The 15,518-nt window shown below is 38.7% G+C and overlaps 1 protein-coding gene across 1 annotated transcript in view; it reads right to left on the bottom strand.

Moving 5' to 3' along the window:
- ENPP3 (ectonucleotide pyrophosphatase/phosphodiesterase 3) overlaps positions 1-15,518 on the bottom strand; it is an 85,546-nt gene that overhangs the window by 12,328 nt on the left and 57,700 nt on the right. Inside the window, exons 18-22 of the mRNA XM_036317281.1 lie at positions 14,423-14,510; positions 12,747-12,925; positions 10,993-11,044; positions 9,664-9,818; positions 850-985 (exon numbers count right to left, since the gene is read on the bottom strand). Of these exons, the coding sequence (XP_036173174.1) occupies positions 850-985; positions 9,664-9,818; positions 10,993-11,044; positions 12,747-12,925; positions 14,423-14,510 (610 nt within the window). The remainder of the gene's footprint in view (positions 1-849; positions 986-9,663; positions 9,819-10,992; positions 11,045-12,746; positions 12,926-14,422; positions 14,511-15,518) is intronic.

Here is a 15,518-nt window from a genome sequence, read left to right as displayed (position 1 = left end):
CAGTCAAGGACACACACCTAGGTTGCAGGCTCAATCCCTCACCCTGGTCAGGGTGTGTGCGGTAGGCAACCAATCCATGTGTCTCTCCCTCCTCAATGTTTCTCTCTCTGTCTCTTCCTCTCCTTTTCACTCCCTCTAAAAAAAAAAAAAAAAAAAAAAATATCCTCGGGTGAGGATTAACAACAACAACAAAAAAGAAAAGTGAAGCCAAATATCAGGAGTAAACCCATTGCCAGAAGCTGAAATGGTTGAAAATCTCATAGGTGAATTGATTAAAATAACATTTCCTGCTGAGCAGGGAAGAGAGGTGAGTTTTAGAAAAATCACACTGGTTTTTGCATGTTCCCAAAAGAGATGCTTTCTAAAAAAACAAACAAACAACAACAAAAACTTCAAGTTCATTCTGCTGCTTAATCCACAGTTTGAAAGTGTTGGCTATACAGCATGAGTGAGTGAGAGGCCTGAATTCCAGCCGGATTTCTTTTCAGGGGCACAGCTGCATCCTTGATACAGTCCTTAGCTTGGGCAGCAGCCAGAAAAAACGTTTTTTCAGACACTTGTTTCCCTCTCCAAAGAATCTTCAGTTTTAAAATTAAACTTAAACCTGCCGAACTTTCTGAACATCTGGGCCAGATTAGAGCTCATGTGTGGTTCCCGCTGCAAAATTTATTAGTCTTTATTATAGCTGTTGCCCTGCTTCGGGCCAGTCCACAACCACTGGAAGCCTCCTGGGCAGCTGCTTCAGCCCAAGCAGATAGTTTTGCTGGCGAGTATATGTTTAAGGCACAAGCCCACATCCAGCTGATGAGGGCTTTCTAAGCTGCTGCTCTAAAAAAGAGTTATACTAACCCGGAGGATAGAGGAAGCCGTGGGTGATATTCTTGTGTGGTAAATAGAAGGAACATTTTTGGCTCTCAGAAGGAGCAACCCTGACATCAGCCCGCAGACAGTCTGGGACAGTGGGAGGAAGAGGTGATGTGTCTCCCTGTTGAAAGAGAGAAAAGAAAAAAAAAATTACGCCCACAGTTGTGGCTCACCCATCACCTTATATGGTTTGTAACTTCCCTAGAATGTTTTTCATTTAACCTTTTTCCTATTTTCTTAGTGAATCAGGTCTACGCAAGCAATGAAAATGGATGTCTTCAGCAGTGTTTTCTTCTGTGGTTCCCTTCTGGCTAGGGACACCAGGAGGGCAAATCAAATACACCTTGGAAAGGAATACTTGTGGTGTAAAACCTGAATTGAGAGCAGAGGAATAATGGGAGCTACTGCTAAAAAACAAAATCCTTTTCAGGATATAACTTCAGGGGGGTGATATATGTTGTACTTGCAAATAAAAATTGAAAATAAAATCTAAACTTTAAGAAAATACATATTGAACTAAGATATTATTCTTCCATTGGGCAAGAACGTCTATGAACCTAAGATTAATTCACAGAAGCTGTAAGTGGTCTAAACTTACTTATTTGGGGATTTCAATAAATTTTAGTTATGCTTTGTTCATCATGAAATATAAAAATTTTTAAAATAATTTTCTTTGTAACTCTAATACCATAATGTATTCCACTAGTAAGCATCTTATAAATGTGCTAACACCAATATTTAAGGTAACGTAGTATGAAGTTATTATTATATTTTGATTAGCATATAATCATGAGTAAGTAAACACTTTGCTATTCATTTATTTTTTCCAGAGATTTTTGACTTATATGCCCTCAAATGCCTACAATGTATATATTTCTTAACAAATTTTATAATTTATAAAAATAATTTTAAATTATGATATCCTTCTTCTATTTACTGCTTTGCACTAAAAGCAAAAATTAGCTCTGGAGTCTAAAATTCAGTAATCATTTTGTCAAACATTCGCAATGAATACCTTAAGCTTACACAATGTTATAAGTCAATTATATCTCAATAAAGCTGAGAGGAAAAAAACAGATCAATTCACAAAGGAAAAGGCAACATACATTGTGTGCTATAATCATAGACAGAAAATACCATGAGGAGATATAGAATAGGTAGGACATGAAGATAAGCCTGGGGAAAGCCAAACAAAGAATGGACCTCCTAACATGGTGCAGTTGGAAAATACGATATGGCCCTGGCCACTGTGGTTTAGTTCATTGAGCATCATCCCATGTCACGGGTTCAATTCCCGGTCAGGGTACATGCCCAGGTTGTGGGCTCCATTCTCAGTAGGGGGCATCCAGGATGCAATAGATCAATGTTTCTTTCTCCCTCTTCTTCCCTTTTTCTCTCTAAAATCAATGAAAACATATTTTTTAAAAAACCACCATAGTGGAGTGAGTAGACTTCTCAACTTGATTGAATATACTTTTCTTTGCTCCCTTCTGAAATCCTATTAAAAGGACAGTAATGATAAAGATGTGTAACGGGTGACAAGAAACTGTCAGATAAATATATTTGTTTATAATTGTAACCTGACTTAGACCAGTAAACACCTACAAATAAACGTCTATGGTTGAGGAAAGCACAAAGAAGTAGATTCCTACTACAGAACCCCAAGGTAGAACTTGATGTCTCTTTAAGACAAGGGATGTGTATAGGGATGTAAAGAAGAGGATAGGTTGAAAGTCCGTAGAACAGGCTAAACAGAATCTTCACTCACAGGAGAGGCTGAACCAAAGGAGTAATCAGACTAAAGGACACCCCAGAGAGCAGGTGCACCATCCTAAATGCAATGGAATTAAATAAAAATCTATATACTAAATGATAAGATTCCCCCAGTCTCACTGTCCCCATGTAACCTGCCAATCCTACACCATGGGTCAGATTAAAAGTGTCCCTTTTTGTCCCTACCCGGTTTGACTCAGTGGCTAGAGCGTTGGCCTGTGGACTAAAGGGTCCCAGGTTCAATTCTGGCCAAGGGCATATGCCTTGGTTGTGGGCTTGATTCCTCCCCCCCCCCCCCACCAGTAGGGGGCATGCAGAAGGTAGTCAATCAATGATTCTTTCTCATCATTGATGTTTCTATCTCTCTACTTCTCTCCCTTCCTGAAATCAATAAAAAATATATATATTTTTAAAAGTATCCCCTTTTGGAAAACACACCATCCTAAAAGGCAGATTAGATACTGACAATTGGGAGTACTTGACACATAGTCTGATTTTTATCCTGATCAACCTATAGCAAAGCCTATCAGCTGGCAAGCCCAGCTATGCAGCTTAGTGCCTCACCATCCTACTTAATAAAGAGGGGATATGCAAATTGACCGTCACACCATCACAAAGATGGCAGCACCCACAGTGGAGGCGGGGTTTCTGTAACACAAGATGGCTGCGCCCACAGCAGAGGCTGAGTTCCTGTAACAAGCCTTAACGAACAATCAGCAGGGACCTGAGGCTGTGTGGCACTGGGCCAGGGCAGGGACCTGGGGCTGTGCCCCCACCCCCGCCCGGTGGGGCTTGACAGGGGACCTCAGGCCACTCCCCCCGCCCCGGCACCAGGTCAGGGGACCTGAGGCTGTGCCCCCCACATGGCAGGGCTTGATGGGGGACCTGAGGCTACGCCACCTCCCCCCAGTGGGGCTTGACAAGGATGGGGCCGGCCGGGTCTGGATCTCACCCAATGGGGGGGGAGGGGTGCCAGTTGGGTCTGGGTCTCACACGATTTTGAGGTGCCATAGGTGGGTTGGGACTTGACTCTGGGTCCCACAACACAACCCAGACTCTAACAGGAGAAAAATTTTCATATACATTTTACTAATTTTCTTTCATCTCTGACACTTCTATTATAGAGATAGGGCAAATAGCAATATTAAAATATTTCCTCTAATTAATCCCCTTTTAATGTGCATGAATTTTGTGCACTGGGCCACTAGTTAAAATATTAGCTGATAGCCAGGGACCACCAGACATTTTGTGGGGGTGGCTAGCTCCTCAGAGAGGTTAGAGTATTTATAGCATCCACATAGAAGAAGCAGAAAGCAATTGAAAAGGATAGAGATCACAGAAAGAGCTCTTGGAATTTAAAACTATGACAGCAGAAATAAAATATTCAATAAGATCTATAAGATTAAGTTGCTACTGTCTCTCAAAAAGTTGAATTAAAGATGAGAAATAGAAAAAAGTAGGGAACATGTAAAAACATTAGATCAGTCCAGAAAATCCACTGTCCTAGTAATTTTGAAAAAGGAATTATTTCTAAAATTCTAAAGCTAAACCATCAATTAAGCATATAGATAGAGTAAGAACCTTTTGGGACACACAAAGTCTCAACAATGTATCTTTTATTCTTTTCTCAGGAAGCTGCTGAATGAAATAATCCACCAAAACAAGAAGTAAACCAAGAAATATGAAGATATTTGTGTTAGAGGCAGTGGATTAACTCTCACCATTTATTTCACTCTCCTGGTGGCAGACACCAAAAAGCTAAAACCATTTGTTTATATTCTTTCAAAAAAAATCCATCACAGCAAACAGTTCTGAATGGCTAAGTTTCTTTGGTTGGCATAAATGGAGACACAAAGATGTTGTGAAATGGGAGAACCAGGACTATTGATCGCTGACTGAGTTAGCCCCACAGACTCCAGAACATTGTGAGTTGATGTTTCCTACCACACATCTTTATCGTTTTACTCTAACACTTCGTATGATTAAGTTTTATTTGAAGAAATGCACAATACAGAAATGCATCCATTGATGCATTTTCCATAATTTGAGGAAAATGAAATGGCTGTCTTCAACAGTTAAAATTATGAAAATGTTAAGGAAGGAAGTTGATTATAATTTTCCATTAGACTGCAGCTGTGAAAGTTGGACTCAAAATGTTTACTATTTTCTCAAAGTGGCATAGATTTTGGATTGGGGGAAATGGACTAGGATGGTATTGGCCAGAAAGTACTGAAAAAGGGTTACATGTTCTGTGCTAACTGAAAATCTTACATACCAGACTTGAACTCCTAAATATAATAAGTGCATCAAGACTAAGAAAGACAGGATGTGGCCTCCTTTGCAAAGGTAAGCTTAGGTAACAGGCAGCCCTCTAGAAGGATGGAGAGGAGGTAAGGTCACTTCAATTCTGAGTCTTGGGCTACCCACAACTGTCCCCTCCCCCCCCCCACACACACACACATAAACAGCTCCAATTTTGCCATCTTCTCAGAATTCCTTCAAGTTTTTTAAGCCAGGAGATAGAAAGTCAAGAAAACAATAAATAGAACTTAATACTCGGGTAAAATCTGACCTCTCTCAAAATTCTTTAAGAGAAGCTGATAAGTATATACAAGAAATCCAAATGCTTTCATTTCTAATCTGGCATGGGAATCAAATAAAACTTGAAAAGAAAATAAAAATATTTTTATTGAAGGTATAGACTCTCTTTACCTATAGACTGAATGTAAAAGCTAAAAGTAATTGAAGATTAGGTAGTTATGATCATGCCTTATGGTAGGATAATAAAACTATATACATTTTTAATTATTTTTCTGGTCATGTAATGTGACTTTTTTTTTTTACAGGGACAGTATTTCTTATGGTTAAAAATAAAAACATTTACAATACACAATAATGTCCCTCATTTTTAAAGAGACATTACATAAACATAATTGGGTTACAATTTATAATATTGCAACTAACAAGCTTTAGAAACAAAAAAGGCTTTTAAAAAACTTCAATGATATGGGAGATATATATACATTTATAGATAAAGAGAGAGAAAGGGAGAGATTTTTCAAAGTCTTCTAGATTTTCTTCTCTGAAAAAGCCCTTTGATTTCATATTAAATTTATCAAGTATAGTCATGGGGAAAAAGAGGAGGATAAAACGGTGATGGAAGGAAACTTGACTTAGGATGGTGAGCACACAATACAATATACGGATGATGTATTATAGAATTGTACCCCTGAAACATATGTTATTAACCAATATAACCTTAATAAATTCAATCAAAAAAAGGAAAGTTTAAAAAATTGTAAAATATAGATTCTAAATAATAATCATAATCCTTGCTCTTATTTTCAAATTTTCACCTAGCAACAGAAAAAAAACAGTTCACATCTTCCAAGTTGGCCCAGAAGCAAGACCCACCCACATACAGTCTGACCAATCTTAATGGCTTTGAAGGATTTGAGAACTATGATTTCAAATCACAACTATTCCCCCAGAACTCTTTGGAGATAACAACAACAATTAGAAAAACCCACCCAAACCACAGAAAAACAAAAGCTCCATAAAACTTAATGGCACCAGCCAAGTGGGCCCATGCTCCAAAAAGTGCTTATTTAAAGTCTGATTTTTCAAACACAGAGCTGATTTACAACATTTTTAGGTGAATCTCAAAACATCCTTGTATGTAATTTTCTTGAGCCACAACATACTAACAGAGTAATTTCTGAATTAGAAAGCAGAAAATTGCTAGAATTCCATCCTGTCACATGTAGGGAGAAATACACAGCAGTTCTGTGGGATCAGTGAAAGGACAGGAACTTTTGGTAACAAAGAAGCTACTTTTAAAACAATAACAAAAGAGAATTGTACTAAACTCCCAGTCTGAGTCCACTTAAAACCTCTCCGCCCTTGGTTTCCGCCAAAACTCATAGAAATTTAGGAATGCAAGACAGCAGGGGAACGTATTAAAAACATGAACATTCCACATAATCCCTGATACCTGGACTTTTCAAAATAGAGAACTGAATATTAAGACTGCCCTTGAATATACTGCTCCTCTCAAAAACAGAAACAAATAGATACTATTTTAAGGAATAAATAACTTCATATTGTTATTTCTTAGTATGTTTCACAGTGTGCTGAAGAAAAACACAAGCAACTGAGCATGGTGCATATTAAGAAAGTGATGCTGCCCTTGTGGGGAACAAAGAAACTTTCCTTCACCTCTCTAGGTTCTTTCAGCTGGTCTAGTAATTAAATCTACATGAGACAGATTCACAAGAGAAAATAACCAAATTTAATTGCATCTGTGTGGGAACCCCTCATATATGAGAAGCTCAGAGCCAGAAAGGGAAAATGAGGTTATATATGGCATTCTGAGCTAAGGATGAGGTAAGGCACCTTGGGGCTCCAGAGAGGAAGGTCATTCACAGGATGTTAAGAGCGGCTGTTCAGTAATTAGAAGTTTGCCCTGCTCTATAGGTAGGTCATAAAAAGTTCTGGTGATAACTCTTAATATGGACAAGGCCCCTAATTTAAGTTCTTTAAGGGAGAGCTAAAAGTTTCTCATGAGCTTGCAGGGTCCCTTTGCCTTCACATCAAAATAATTCACATGCCAACGTGGTCTATCTCGGGAAGGCCTGTCCTAAACCCCTTCACCATTAACCACACACATGGACTCAGGTAACTGTAAAATATTTGCCCACATTGGGAATCAACATCAGTGCTCTTCTACCACTGACCACAATTAAGCCATTGTCAGCAGCACAATTGGTGTTCAGAACACACAAAGCTCTAATTAGTAGTGGAAAGCCATGCTTATTTTCTGCAAAAATCTTGAATTGGAACAAGAGTAAATAAATCAGATACAACCAATCACTTCCCTTCCATAAAAGAAGTAGAACATCTGTACCCTTAGCAAGAATAGTAATGGGTTGAGGTTTGTCATCTGAATCCTTGGATTAAAATTTTTTCTTCCCTAACCGGTTTGGCTCAGCGGATAGAGCATCGGCCTACAGACTGAAGTGTCCCAGGTTCGATTCCGGTCAAGGGCATGTACCTAGGTTGCGGGCACACCCCCAGTAGGGGGCGTGCAAAAGGCAGCTGAATTGATGTTTCTCTCACATCGATGTTTCTAACTCTGTATTCCTTTCCCTCTCCCTTCCTCTCTGTAAAAAATCAATAAAATGTATTTTTTTTAAAAAGTTAAAAAATATGTAAACTTAAAGGATTAAAAAAATACTTTTTTCTATAAAAACAGTTTCCTGGTTATTTCCTTACCCTTCTGGTTAAAAGCACTGCTTTGTCTTTAAGCCTTTAAAAATACTGGTTGGGATCAATTCATCCAATGCATTTATTCCTTAAGCATTTACTGGGTCAACTCCAATGTGTTGGGGGATATCCTATATAATAAAAGCCTAATACGCAAATCGACTGAACAGCGGAACAACCGGTGGAACGACCGGTCGCTATGACACGCATTGACCATGAGGGGGCAGATGCTCAATGCAAAAGCTGCCTCCAGCCTGCAGGGCCCAGGCCAGCCAAGGCAGGTGCCAGTGGGAGCCCCCTGATCACCCTACCAGTTGCCCCGACGAGGGAGGCGACCAACAACGGTGGCAAGGGGTGGGGCTGGCCGGTGAGTGGGCGGTGGTGGGTGGTGGGGGGGAGGTGGGGCTGGCTGGCAAGCGGCGCCAGGCCGGCCAAGGCGGGTGCCAATAGAGGGCCCACCCAATCGCCCCGCTGATCACCCCACAGATCGGCCCTGATCGCCAGCCAAGCCTAGGGACCCTACCTGTGCATAAATTTCGTGCACTGGGCCTCTAGTATTAAATAAAACTATCCCTGCTTTGAAGGATTGTTTCAACTGATTTTTGACAGACTTTGACTTTTGCTTTAATTTACATTTCTGATTGCTAATGAGGTTTACTTTCTTGTCTCATATCCTTTGCTCATTTATTAACTAAGATACTTATTCTCTTGTTTATTGGTAGAAATTTATTAGCTATTCTAGAGCCTACTTATTATTCTGGATCCTCATCTTGTTTCTTATATGCAGTGCAAATATATTGTCCCCTTCATAACTTTGTCTTTTTGTAACACATTAATATAGTCAAATTAATCCATTTCCTTTGTATTTTGTTCTTTGCCCTAAGAACTCCTTCTCTATCTGAAGGTTATAAAGATATGCACAAAAGAAAATATAGATTTGCTGTTCACATTTAGGTCTATAAATCTAGCAGCAATTTAATTTTGTATATGGTGTGAGGTAGAGATCTAGTATTTTCTTTCTTGTGATAGTAAAATGTCCCTGTCATTTATTGAAAATGAGTTTTCCAAATAGTGAAGAAGGAAGAGGGTTTAAACAACTGGATTCTCAACCTGTCTGGAGAGATCTGAGAGAGAGAACACCTGTACATGTAACTCTAGTATGACGTACTAGAATGAGAGATCCTTCAGGGAAGAATCACCTCTTATCCACACTGTGCTACTTGTAGTACACAGCAGATAGCAGATTATCTGTTAAATAATCAAATAAATACAAAGGCTTTTATAATCTAGTTACCAACCCTTCTAGGTACACTCACCATATACAGGGTGGGGAAAAGTAGGTTTATAGTTGTGAGTATGCAAAACACAGTTTATTCTTGTATTATTATTATTTGTTAATTATTGCATTATTTTCCATACAAACAAATATAAACCTACATTTTCCCCACCCTGTACTTAGAATACATGAAATGAATAGTGTGCCTCTGTACTTCCTGTTGCTTCTCTTCGAAATCTTTTCTACCTGCCTTACCAATTGGAAATTATAAACAATTTTTCCAGTCAAAGCACAATGTGTTCCTCTTTTGCACCCACACAGTACCTATAAATACCTTTAAACAATACCTGGGGCATTTTCTTATAAAACACAGGCCAGTGAAATCCCTTTGGGATCTCTACCAAAAATCAAAATTTAAGTCTTAAGATATTAGAGAACTACATATTTTTCCCAGCTTGTGTGGATCAAGGGACACAGGAACTCACTGGTTTGGGGATTGTATATGAGCTCCACATGGGCATTCGGGTAGCTTTTCCAAATCCACTGACATATTCTCTGTGATAAAGGAGACAGTGCTCCTTGTTCTTCTGCAGAACCTTGGGCCTCCCATATGGCAAGTTTAGTTTCTCTGTTGCTGTTACTAAAGTAAAAACAACAAAATAAAAATGTTTGTGAAATTAGCAAATGCTTCTTTCTATGCATAATAACTACCATTCTCAGATGACTTATTTATTATGTGCCAGGTACTCTGATAAATATTTTATATCTTTAACCTCTTTTTGAAAATGTTTTTATTGATTTTTAGAGAGAGAGGAAGGGAAAGGGATAGAGAGATAGAAACATTGATGAGAGAGAAATATTGATTGGCTGCCTCCTGCATGCCTGCCCCCTACTGGGAATCGAGTTTACAACCCAGGCATGTACTCTGACTGGGAATCGAACCAGTGACCTTTTGGTTCATGGGTCTATGCTCAACCACTGAGCCACACCAGCTGGGCTTTAATCTCTTTTAATATTTATAACAATCCTATGAGGATTATTATTCTATTCTACAGATAACAAAACTAAGATTTAGATATGTAATTTAGCCACGCAGCTAACAGCTCACAGGACATATTTAAAGAGATAAAACCTCAAAAGTACAAACTTTATGACAAAGAGGATCTACTTTAATAATTGTCATAGGAAAGATATTGGAATTGTATGATAGGTATATCCTAATGTATTTAGTTTTACTTATTTGTTATTATAATCTAAAATTATATCAATTATTGATATTTTAAAAAACCTATGGGGTATTTGTGCTGTGGAATAACACTCAACAGGTTATAAGATTATCAAACAACCAGCATACTTACTGAACTCTTACTGTGTGCCAGGCACTATTCCTAGGGCACACATATATTAACTCATTTAATCTTCAAAACAACTTTATAAAGTAGGTATCTCCATTTTATAATTGATGAAACAGGCCTACAAGAACTCTTAAAAGATATTAGGTAATAATAACATTGCTCTAGGCCAGGCACTGTTCTAAATTCTTTCCATGGATTAACTCTTTTAATATAACTACATGAGGTGAATACCATTGTTATAGATGAGGAGATGGAGGCACAGCGAGGTTACATGATTTGGCCCAGGTTGCTACTGTTGTTAATAGTTCTGGGTTTGTTTGTTTTTCCTCTTTACATTGGCAATAAAATCTTTATGAACAAAAGTCCCTGTGAGCTTATTTTTGAAGGATTCCAAAAAGGTAATATTGTATTTTGTGAGGTCAAAATACCAAAGACTGAACATGTATTCTATTCACTTACCTGCATCTTGAGGGAGATTTAGCCTTTGATTCGCCCATTCTACATCAGAATTCTGTAAGATAATGTGGTAGGGGGAAAAGTCAATCAAGATAGTAACACATATTTTAGAAGGTAGTCAAAATTATTTCTGCAGTAATCACATGAATGCTTTACTATTGAACAAAGAAGCCAGACTAACTTGAATTTAAAGACTAATTCTGCCACTTAGAAATATAGTACTATTCCTTGGAATACTTTTGTGTGGGAGTTTGAGTAGCAAAGAGCTTTACAGAGAAGAACTTGGCCTTGCAGTTAGGTAGACCAAGCTTCTGTGACCTTGGATAATTTATCTAACTTCTCTGAGCCCTCTTTATCTTTAAAATGGGGACTGAAGTGTCTGCTTTGTAATGTTTTATGATTATTACTAGAGGCTTTGTGCACGAAATCATGCACTGGAAGGGGGGTGGGGGCGGAGATTCCCTCAACCCGGCCTGTGCCCTCTTGCAGTCTGGGAGTCCTCAGGGGATTTCCAACTGATGGGGAGCTGGCCTAAGTGATCAGTTGGACATCCTTAGCGCTGCGCTCGCCAGGTGTGAGCCCAGCTTCTGGCTGAGTGGTGCTCCCCCTGTGGGAGCACACTGACCACCAGGGGGCAGCTCCTGGGTTGAACGTCTGCACCCTGGAGGTCAATGCACATCATAGCATCCGGTCATTCCACAGTTTGGTCAATTTGCATACTAGCCTTTTATTATATAGGATTATTTTAAGTGAAATTCCATTGAGGTTATCTGAAGTAGTAGGTAAGAAGCCCACACTTGTATTCTGATCTTAGTTGTGTGTTTGCTTTTTATTGGGAAGCTTGACTGGACTTTTGGCCCTTGAAGCCTCTTTTTATTGGTTATTTGTGTATTTATTTACTTATGTGGTGTAATGTTATTTTGAGGATTAGAGAATGTAAAGTCTTTGCTGACTCCTAGCTACAAACTCTTACCTGAGGCAGCAGGTGGTTTATTTAGCTCTACAACCACATTTTGAACTTGGCCCCTTGACATTCGTTTTAGCTTCATAGTCTCCTAATCACTGGGCTCCCACTCCATTCTGAAATCTTAGCCCCACCCATGGGCTCTAATTCTCACAGATAGGCTTGATCCTTGCATTTTAACCTCCTGTACTGACTCTGAGCAGTTGGGGCTCCTTCCTTGAACTGGAATCTCCCTTTGCTGAAAGTCTCCTGGGATCTAAAGTTTTGCCCCTGAACTCAGCAAGTCACCCAGCCCACTAAAATGAAATTCCCAGTGCCGTTTGTCAGCCAGCCTCCAAGTACTGCCTGAAGGACAGCTCTCACTGTTACCTCCCATTTTGAATGCTAGGCGTTTGGCTGAGTAAACTCCATAGCACCTACCCCAGATTACCATCCCTGTGCCCTCCCTGCTCTTTCTGCTCTAAATAACCATCCAGGACCATCTGATTCTTACAATATAAGAAGAGAGATGATTTAGGAGGGATCAAGAGAGCTTCAAGATTCTACTGTTTTAAATGGCTAGAGACAGTTAGCTCACAAGAGAATTAACAATTTCCAAATAGTGCTTTCCAGTTTACGAAGCAAATTCACGTACTTAATCTTGCGGTGTATCTCTCATTTCCAGATGAACCCACATAGATTTATCTAGTCAATATCCAGACTAGAACACAAACCTGGTTGACAGCTCCCTTCCCTGCTCATAGATTAGCTTGCCCCCTTTACATTCTTACAGACACATAAAGTTATTACTTACGTTTGGTAATGCTGCGCATGAACAATCAAGAGTGTCTGTGGGCAGTGGAACAGTAAAGCCACAAACTGACAACTTGGACACTTCTGCTGCATGGGATGGCTCATAAAAAGGCACCTTCAGAAGATGGTTTAAACTACCATGGGTACCGTTGTTTGGTGCTGGCTGAATGTGTAGAAGATCTGTTTTGAAAAAGAAGTTCAAAGTAGATTTAGGTTGGAAGGCAACAGCATGTGTGGGAGACGGAAGAACACAAGCATCCACTGTCCGCTTCCTTTAATAAATTCTGCTGTGATGCAGCCGCAAGCTGCATATGCCACTCGGTTTCCTGACTTTTGTCCCCCAGAGTTTCCGCCGCCTAGTATTTCTAGAGAATAGGAACTGTTGCTGTGGATGGGCTGCGGGAACTTTCCGGAATGTTTCCGTTCCTCCAAAGAAAAGCATCACTGCTACAATGATCACTTTGTTCCTTATTTTGTGTTAGAAAACCAGGGTATGGTTTTCTAGCACAAAAATCTATACTTTTGGCAAAACAAGTTTAAAGAAGTTAAGTGATCTTACTTCTAGTATGCTTACTTAATTATGTGAAAATTCTCTAAGGACAGGTACTTTTTAAAAGCTTTTAACTCTAATGTTCTCTAATTTTTTCCTATACAAGCAAAATACACAAATATTTTTACAAACATAGCTTTAACGTGGCTCCTGCTAAGAATGACCAAACAAATCTCTCCACGAGCTGGAAGCCCACCTGGTTCCCTCGGACCCTCCCCACACAGGGCCAGCAGCCCTGACCACACACTCAGCATGGGACCCAAAATTTAAATTGCTAAGGCAATGGCACATTATATTTAAATGGATATGCTTTGGTTTCTAAGTCATATTCAATTGCCATAGGCCTTGGTAAGATTAAGAATGGCATAGTGTCGCCCAGCCGGCGTGGCTCAGTGGTTGAGCATCTACCTATGAACCAGGAGGTCATGGTTTGATTCCCAGTCAGGGCACATGCCCCAATCACGGCTTCGTTCCCCAGTGTGGGATGTATGGGCAGCCGATCAATGATTCTCTCTCATCATTGATGTTTCTATTTCTCTTTCTCCCTTCCTCTCTGAAATCAATAAAAGTATATATATTTTTTAAAAAGGATGGCATTATGAGCATATTTATTTCTGAATTCTTAAAGCTAACTTATTGCCTTAACTACATAAATATTTTGTTAATACAATGACCTGAGGTAAGCATGTAATCAGGAATGTAGGTTAGATTCCCTAAAACTAATTATAAGTGTCTATCCAAATAGGACTTTCTTACTTTCCTTTTATGTCAGAAACATTCTCTCTGTAATTATAAGAAAATACTTATGTTTCTAAGTGTATTTTTCCTGCTTTGAAAAGTTGAAAGAGTCATTTTATTCATCTAAGTTTTATTCAATTTTCATCTAGTGCCTAACTAACAGGAAAGCTGGTCTCCTGAGATCTAATGTTTACCATTACAAGAAAAGAAAGAAAGAATTCACTCGTAGGATGAATAGCTCTGAATAATAAATAATTCTTCCTCATTTTTTCTCCTTTCTGTCTACATAATGCACAGCCTCCACCTCTGGGATTCAATTTAGCACCAATTTCAAAATACATTTAAATTATAGCCACATTTTTCTATTGAATTTATGTAGATGTACTTACCACACATTAGGTTATAGACTTCGATATTGTCAAATGGTTCAACTTCAGTCTTCTCTTTAAAACTGGGTCCATGTGCCAAAAAGATAGCCTAGGTGGCAATAATTCTATTATTACTAGACGCAATTTAAACTCAAAAACAGATGTTGGAAGTGACACAATTGTCTTTTTGTGATAGCTCTCCTGCTTGTATGTACACCTCCATAAGTGTTTCTTTTCAGATTTAAAAATTACTTTTATATCATTTCCACCTGGAAGTTGTGCCAACCCCAATAAAATATAATCCATACTGTGCAAACTTTTTCTAAAGCTACCTGTTTCCACAGCACCTCATATGTCAACAGACCAGGAGAATATAAGCTACATTGGACAACCAAAACCAGCCCAATTCTACAACATCTGGACAATATAAATTAGAAATTCATCATATGCCATTAGATACTCTTTTCATAGTCCTTTCCTATCATTGCTCAAATATGTTAATACTTAACAAAAATGTTGAAGTTTCTGAGGATTACATTTTTTTTGCACAACTTGTACTAACCCACTGATTTCTCAAATATCTATCCCTTTTATTTTTAGGGTGAAATGATCTATTTTTTTTGTTAAGTAATGTTAACTTCGTTATTTATAACAGACCTAATTGCTTTAGATTGCAAATAACTAGAATAAAAGTATCAAGCATATATGAACAATTCTTTTCTGGTCACAGGAATATATATAATTTTCTAAGATAATCAGCAAAGAATTGGAAGTATAGATTTTTCTTGAATTAACTTATTTATCAAATGGTTCCCTAAATAATAGAGAAGCACTCTCTCTCCAGAGGTTTTAAAAAAATATTTACCAAAACATATAACTCATCATGACAATGTGAAGAGGCAGTATATTCATAAAGAGCCTAACACATTTTTCTCTATTTGGAAAGGAGTGTAGGAGTGTGTGTGTGTGTGTGTGTGTGTGTGTGTGTATTACAAATGGAACGAGATAAGACAATAGTTTACACACATCAAGTTTTTCCTGTGGGGGAATCCTGGCTGCACTTACTCCTGGACTCCTCTGAGTAGTTTCTTTCCCGGGCTTCTAGAACACCACATGC

Source organism: Myotis myotis, unplaced genomic scaffold, assembly GCF_014108235.1.
Source record: "Myotis myotis isolate mMyoMyo1 unplaced genomic scaffold, mMyoMyo1.p scaffold_m19_p_7, whole genome shotgun sequence".
NCBI classification, from domain to species: Eukaryota; Metazoa; Chordata; class Mammalia; order Chiroptera; family Vespertilionidae; genus Myotis; species Myotis myotis.
This window is presented reverse-complemented; position numbering and strand designations above follow the sequence as displayed.